We start from the raw sequence: 7,832 nt of genomic DNA on the forward strand, positions 1-7,832 counted from the left end.
ATGAAATACTTCTAACTGAACTGGTGAGAATAAAATAAAGACTAGACACAATGCAACATACAAGTACACAATCTTTATTCACAAATGTGGTATGTGTATTTGCTTGATTGATATGGGCAGTTGCTTCTACTGGAGATCTTCAACTGATCAGCTGAAATTATTTACCAGATTATCTGAACTCAACGTTTCCTATAATGCAGGTAAATTCAAGAACTTATAAGCAAAAGCAATGAAAAATATAGTATGTCAACCACACTCATTTCCAATATCCATTCCAGATAAAACCTTTAGCACAATGTCAGGGCTCAAAAGGTCAGTTGGAATATGAAAGACGTAATATCATAATATTCTTATTTTGAATCTTCACATTTGAGTAGTAGAAAGTATAACAAAATATATAGGTATAAAAAATCCTGTTTGTTTTGAATTTCGCGCAAAGCTTCATGAGGGCTTATCTGCACTAACCATCCCTAATTTAGCAGTGTAAGACTAGAGGGAAGGCAGCTAGTCATCACCACCCAACACCAACTTTTGGACTACTCTTTTACCAATAAATAGTGGAATTGACCCTCACATTATAATACCCTCATGGCTGAAAGGGCGAGCATATCTGGTGTGATAGGGATTCAAACCCACAGATTGTGAGTCGAGCGCCCTAACAACTTGGCCATGCCGGGCCTAAAAATCTCAACATAAAAAAAATATTTAGTATTGGTGTTACAAAAAAAAATATATACATAGAGGTACTTTATCAGATAGAAAATGATTCTGATTGCATAATTTAAATTAATAATGTTGAAATTCACAAATTGGAATATAAAACTTTTAATCGTACAATGATCAAAAACATTTACAATTATTGTTGAAAGGCAGGTACACAAAGTGTCATATTAAAACAGAGATGATTAAACATATGAAAAAAATAATGTACAATACATCCTATTTTTTAGATATAGGTGGCTGTTGCACTGCAGAGGTCATTGGTGGTCGCATTGGACCCATTGGCATCATTGGTGGACGCATACCTAAGAAAAGAAGTTAATATTTGATTAATTAACAATACTATTCCAAAATATTCAACAAGTTTAGACTGTTTAAATGGAAGAAAAGAAAGTAAAATGTTCTAAGTGAACAAGACCAACCCCATAAGTTTTAACATTTTATAATGATTAGCTACAATTATTGGATTTTTCAATACCATTACTCTTGACTATGACAAGTGTCCCATTTTAAGTGTTACTTCATAATTCACTTTGTTGCATCTAGGAACTGGTTGTTATATACTCATGACACCGCTCTAAAATAGAAAATTTGGAACAAGAAAAAGCACAAATACTTTCAGATCAGAAAGCATTATATATGAAATTCATTAATTCCACCCAGACATTTCCTTAAAACTAAATTAAACTTGTTTTCAGCCTATAAAAGTAGTAACTTAAATACACCATATTATAATGATTCACCACTGTATGTAGACTATCATAAGTATGACAAGTTTTCTTGAAGTTAACTAGTGCAAGTAGTTATGACTTACAATTAAAATATTCTTTTTTTATTACACTTCTAAATGACTAAAATGTAAGTACTGAAAACAGAAAAATAAATGAATAAAAATCATTATTTACAGAATGAAGAAAATTAATTAACATGATGAAGTGATTTATTGAGCATCTTTTTTATTCTACTATAACTTAATACTGTTTCATGCTTTGTTACTTTCTTGAAAGTTTTATGGAGTTCAGAAAAACAATTATTTAGTATAGGTTTGGTCTGGGAATACACGCAAAGCTACATGAGGGCTATCTGCACCAGCCATCCCTAATTTAGCAGTGAAAGACTAGAGGGAAGGCAGCTAGTCAGCATCACCCACTTCCAACTCTTGGGCTACTCTTTTACCAATAAATAGTGGGATTGACTGTCACATTATAACACTCACAGTTGAAAGGGTAAGCATGTTTGGCATGACAAGGATTCAATCCTGTGAACTGCAGATTGCAAGTCAAGCACCCTAACCACCAGGCCAAGCCAGGCATATTCAATATAGGGTTTAAATGTGTATTCACACTGTGGAAGAAAATGAATAAAAAACATACCTAAACATGTTAGTGGTGGTTTAGTTTTGTCCACATGAGTAGTATTAACTTTTGTTAATCCTTTTCCTCATTTATTCTTTAAAGCAAATTTAGTTTTTATATTCATAAATGAAATAATTATAAAGCATAAATATAGTTTTACTTTAGATTAACACAAAAGAAAAGGCAGTCTGCTGTTGAGGATATACCATCTATCAGATAAAATCCAAATGCTGATGTAAATCTAGTCAGCTGCTGTGGAAAATCAAATAAGGGTATGAAGCTCAGTGCTTACATCCACAATGTCTCAGCTTCCACTGCCTTTCACTGTCTATAGCTAGTTGTGGGAAAGCAGTTACCCTTAAATTTCTTGAAGTAGAAATGGAACTACCCTAATGTTTCCACTCATTAAACTCCCAACCTCCACCTTCACAAAAGGATATTAAATGGAACTACAAATTCTACCTTAAAAGTTCTTACTCCCAACCTCCTCCCTTTCTGTTGAAGATAGTCTATATTCAGTAGTGTAACACAGGAACGAGACAAGCCCATCTACTTGAAGTTAGTCTATATTCAGTGGTATAACACGGGGACAAGACAAGCCCATCTACTTGAAGTTAGTCTATATTCAGTAGTATAACACGGGAACAAGACAATCCCATCTTCCTGAAGTTAGTCTATATTCAGCAGTATAACACAGGAACAAGACAAGCCCATCTACTTGAAGTTAGTCTATATTTAGTAGTATAACACTGGAATGAGACAAGCCCGTATACATGAAGTTAATCTATATTCAGTATACCGGGATGGAAAGGCTAACTTCAAGTAGCTGGGCTTGTCTTGTTCCCATGTTATACATGAATAAAACTTCAAGAAAAAGAGAGGAGGTTAGGAGTAAGAACTTTAGAAGAACTTGGTTACATCAACATTATCACTTTGTGTCTCTCTTAATTCAAAATATATTTTTCTTCTTTCGAAGTGCTTCTCATAAACAGATATTTTGGTTTAGCATTGCTGTTGATTCATCAAGTAAATAATAGCCAAGAAGAAAGTACAGACAGTTTGCTGAAAATAACTTTCTTAAAATGACACAAGTGTAAAGATATGTAGTATAGAAGATTACTTAACCCGTTGCCTTACTATAAAGATATATAATATAGAAGATTACTTAACCCATTGCCTTACTATTTCTTTTTTTTTTAATCTTAAAACTTTGACCCAGTTATACTATTCTTTCTAAATAATGAACAACTCATAATATATAATGTAAAATATCTTATGTATGATGATAAAACAGTAAACTTAAATAATGATATTTATATACACAAACTGATTAAGAATAACTTTTTAAATAGTTATGATGACAAGGTAAAGTAACAGGGTTAAAGTCCATATTTTTCATAAACTTGAATGACAAATACTTATTTAGGCACCTTTAACCCTTGAATGCTACGAGTTTCCTTTACAGAAAACTACTGTCCAACACTGCCTAGGTAAATTTTCTGTTGATATAAGAAAAAAGAAGAAACTTTAATAAGGTATAACAATGAGAGCCCACTTACTGCTGTCATTTAATTATAAGTAGTACAATATAGATAGATTTACAGAGTTCTGTTTATATGTTTATTATTTCCAAAACTGTAATAAATTTACAATGTTATTGCTAATCAATGACAAGTCATGACAGATATTTTTTCATTCAATAACGTAAATCTCAGGTATTGTTCTAGAATATTAATGTTAGACCTAGTTTATAAAATTGTGTGGTAAAATGTTTTCACTAGTGACAAAAAGAACCCAGAAAATGCAATCATAAGCTAAGGTTTCGTTCTGCATATTAGTGTTGCTTTTTCATGCCTAAACTATTGAATTTTAAATCCATTACAATCAGAAACACACTAACGCCAGGGCACCTTATCACTCTCTTTATGATCAAATTGAACGAGCTTGCAATCATGTTGTACTCGTTATAGTTTCCATATTATAACTCTTAATACAGTATGTGTATCTTCACAAAATTTGGCAAACTTTCAGTAAATCTTACAGGTCTTTTGTACACAAAAAGTCAGAATTTTTAATGAAGTATTTTTAATAAAGATTTGTCCGTGAATATATAGTCTTTTTATTACTAGTCCGAGTGCAAAGTGATTTTCATATTAAAATTAAAAATACGTTTCTTCATCTCAAAAAATTTCAAACAATTTTTTTTCAGTAAAACTATATTTTCTGTTATTTTCTCTACTCTAACGCTATACATGTTTGGTCAATTTGACCAACCTCCTTACCACAACCACCATACACACACACAAATAAATAAATCTAAATTACCTTTTTTTCTCTCTAGAATGACTTCAAATTGTAATAGTATACATCTGTTTAAACTTAAATTTGTTTTATTGCCCTTTGAACCATGTCCAAATAATATTTGCACCATGTAAGTTGTAAATCATATGCACGGTATTGAATTATGCTACGCATGGACTTCTCATGAGCTGCTTGTGAGCATACCTTGTGAAAGATTATTTATTTTATCTTACCTAAAAAGTTTCCAATCTTTACATTTTAGCTACTTCTATAAAAATAAATAACGAATACACATGAAAAACAAGAAATAAAATACCTGATTCATTATTTATATTTTTTTATGCCTTCAACTGTCGATAACACTTAACCATACTTTTTTACACTAATGGTACTACTGCACTAAATAAATTTTTTTGGAAAATAAAATAATGCAACAAAAAACACAATAAACACATGCAATAAACAGACAATGTCCTATAACTATCAATTTTTTCGGCTTTCTATCTATGCAACAAACTCGTCGATGTGTTTCCCATTGGAATAAAGTTTGAACTGAAAGCAAAATTGTGAATATTCTGAACAGAAAACCACATGATATAATATGTCATTTGAAAGATTAAAACCTTGAGTTTCTATTTTTTATAAGTAATAAAGTATTAAAAGTGAGAGAAAATTACTGGCAATTTCTGAAAAAGAGGACGTGACAGGTAGGCATGGGAAGAGGGGTCTAAGTTTCTATTTTATTGTTGTGTAACTAAATAAGATTGAAGGCTATGAAAATTGTGCTTTGCCTGAGCAATGACAACATTATAAGTAATTTACCTTCATCAGTAACAGAAGTAATGTACAAGTTATCAATTTTGCCTATACAGCTAACATGAATATTTAAAATCAATTATGACTCATATGTTGATAACAGACTTAGAACATCTTGCACCATGTTTAGGCAATTATTTTACAACAAAAAGATACAAAAAATAACAACTCAAGAGCCCTTTCAATCTACAGTTATTGTGCAGATAATGTCACTTTTTGGTCTTTTCAGAATACAGCCAGTATAAAGTCTTCATTACATGTATTTGTTTGAACTACATTAATAACAAATAAAAGAATCTTGTCAATACCCATTTCAGTACGAAAGAGGACCTTACAAGTTAAACTGGATATCTAATGTTGTTTACTTTGAATACACAATGAAAAAGTTTAGATAATCTAAAATACACTGTTCTTAACCATATCCAGACTGATGAGCACGTTTCAGGTGTCAAATGCCCACCTAAACATCAAAACGTAACTAAAAATAATACTTCTATTTGTTTCAACATTGATTTTTTTTAGTTAACATTTTTTTTGCCAAATCCAAAGCTTAAGTTTATATTTGCTAAGAAACTATCATCCCTTAGCCACATGAATTTTTACTTCTCTTTCATCAGTGTTATTACAGTATCTGAATTCACACCACTTTATGACCTAACAGCATGTGATATAAAAAAAAAACCACTAATTAAACTCTGCTTTAGAAATAGCACTATGAAAAGTTTAAATACCGTTCAATAAAGCAAATTATAAACTATTTACTTCAATGTAAGCTGAATAAAGTGGTCTGAGAAGTAATCTCTGGTTTTGTGAAAAAGTGATTAGATGTATTCTCACAGAGAAGAACAATGGAATTTAGTGGGAAGTTTACAAGACTTAGAAGCAAACCACAGATTTGGAAAATCTTGTTGTTGTTTCACTGCTAACATTGTTTTCATTACTAAAAATATGTTTGTATTAAATTATATTCTATGACAAATAAGCATAGTTAGGTTTAGAGTACAGTATGCAACAGTAAAATACTGCAATGATCAAATCCTTACTTATTGAAAATAATGTATATATTTTTTTTTAGATACAAGTTTATCTGAACCAAGAATATTTCAAGCAAATATACTATCATGCAGTCCAATCTGCTACTACTGTGACAGGTTGGGTCGTAGGTCACAATTTTGCCACTTTTTGGAGTTTTTATAATATATAGCCAGAAGTGGGGGTCACTGCAAAATAAATATGAGGGAAATTTCGAAGTCAAAGGAAGTATTTTAATTTTTTTCCTCAAAACAGTCTCTCAATAAAATTTTGGCAATTTCATAACATTGGAAATTAATTGAAAAACTAAATCATATTACATGGTTTTTTGAAAGCTGAAACTAAGTTTTATTAAGTATTTCAATTGTGAAGAAAAAAAAAAAATCATGGGAAGTCTAACTCACCACAAAACACAAAGTCTGAAATTGGTTAATATGCAAATGTTAGAAATAGAACTAGCTTACCTGGCATCATCATGTTTGGATGAACTGGCCCGTGTGGCCCCATAACTGGCATAGGACCTCCCATTGGTCCCATCATGGGACCAACTGGCGGTGGACCCACTAGAGACATTCTTTGATTTGGTCCAGGAGTTCGAGCATTGTTTCCTAAAAATAATTTATAACGTACAGTAATGTACATAAACAAATACTTCGTTAAAAACATACAAGTTGATAACAGTAAGAATCTCTCATTTTCATTTTATCACTATTTGTTAACACACTTAAAAACTGCTTTAAAAACTGTTACATACCATTATCAAAAATTAGTAGATAGGCTATAAGCCGTTTGTGTGATGATCTGATGAAAACTTTAATACTGCACAACTTCTCACATCACATCTTTAATGTAACAACGAATGATGTATTTGTTACTTCTAATGCTGCAGTTGTGACACGATAATTTAATCTTGCCATTCATTCAATTTCAAATTTATGTTATTCATAAGTGATTTTTCAGTGATTTTTTTTTAAGTTTCCAAACCCAGTTATAAATTTAACTGCATTCTAGTGAATTTGATTACTTGCTTAGCCTAAATCAAAAATTTAGATAAGAAACAGAGCACAATAGAAACCTTATCCCAATTAGCCATATAAAAATTATTAAGTAAAAAACTGAGTAAGGCTTTCCATTTCTGAAACTAAACGGTATCAGATGTCACATTATAACTTAAAGAAACTGCAGACCAATCCTATTACATATAACAATCACTTGGAATTTCAAATAAACATGAATAAATAAGTCATGACAACAAGCAATCATAAAATAACAACTGCAGTTTGTAAAAACAGGCACACATTAACTTTTATTTTGAAAACAAAAAAGTGTAATGCTTTGAAAAGCAATAGGCTTCTTTATCAAAAGATCTAACAAAAACTTGAACTTGAAATATAATGTGGTAAATTATAAATAAACTAGTAGCATTATGAAGACAATACTTGACTTTAAAACATTACTGTTTATCCACTAATGGTTTTAACATTTAAGGATTATAACATAGCAAAGAATTGTGGACTGAAAAAATATCATTGTTTCTTTTCAGAATAATGGTAATATTGTCAAAATGTGTGTTCAAATACAATTAGTGATGAACTAATCTCAGAACAA

General features: G+C 30.8%; 1 protein-coding gene across 1 annotated transcript in view; it reads right to left on the bottom strand.

Annotated features, from left to right (window-relative positions):
• Positions 1-809: 809 nt before the first annotated feature.
• The window catches only part of LOC106471812 (U1 small nuclear ribonucleoprotein C-like), a 24,141-nt gene continuing 17,118 nt past the window's right edge, over positions 810-7,832 (bottom strand). The window contains exons 5-6 of the mRNA XM_013932433.2: positions 6,689-6,832; positions 810-1,025 (exon numbers count right to left, since the gene is read on the bottom strand). Coding sequence (XP_013787887.1) covers positions 940-1,025; positions 6,689-6,832 — 230 coding nt within the window. The 3' untranslated portion in view covers positions 810-939. The remainder of the gene's footprint in view (positions 1,026-6,688; positions 6,833-7,832) is intronic.

Source organism: Limulus polyphemus, unplaced genomic scaffold (genome assembly GCF_000517525.1).
Source record: "Limulus polyphemus unplaced genomic scaffold, Limulus_polyphemus-2.1.2 Scaffold4875, whole genome shotgun sequence".
NCBI classification, from domain to species: Eukaryota; Metazoa; Arthropoda; class Merostomata; order Xiphosura; family Limulidae; genus Limulus; species Limulus polyphemus.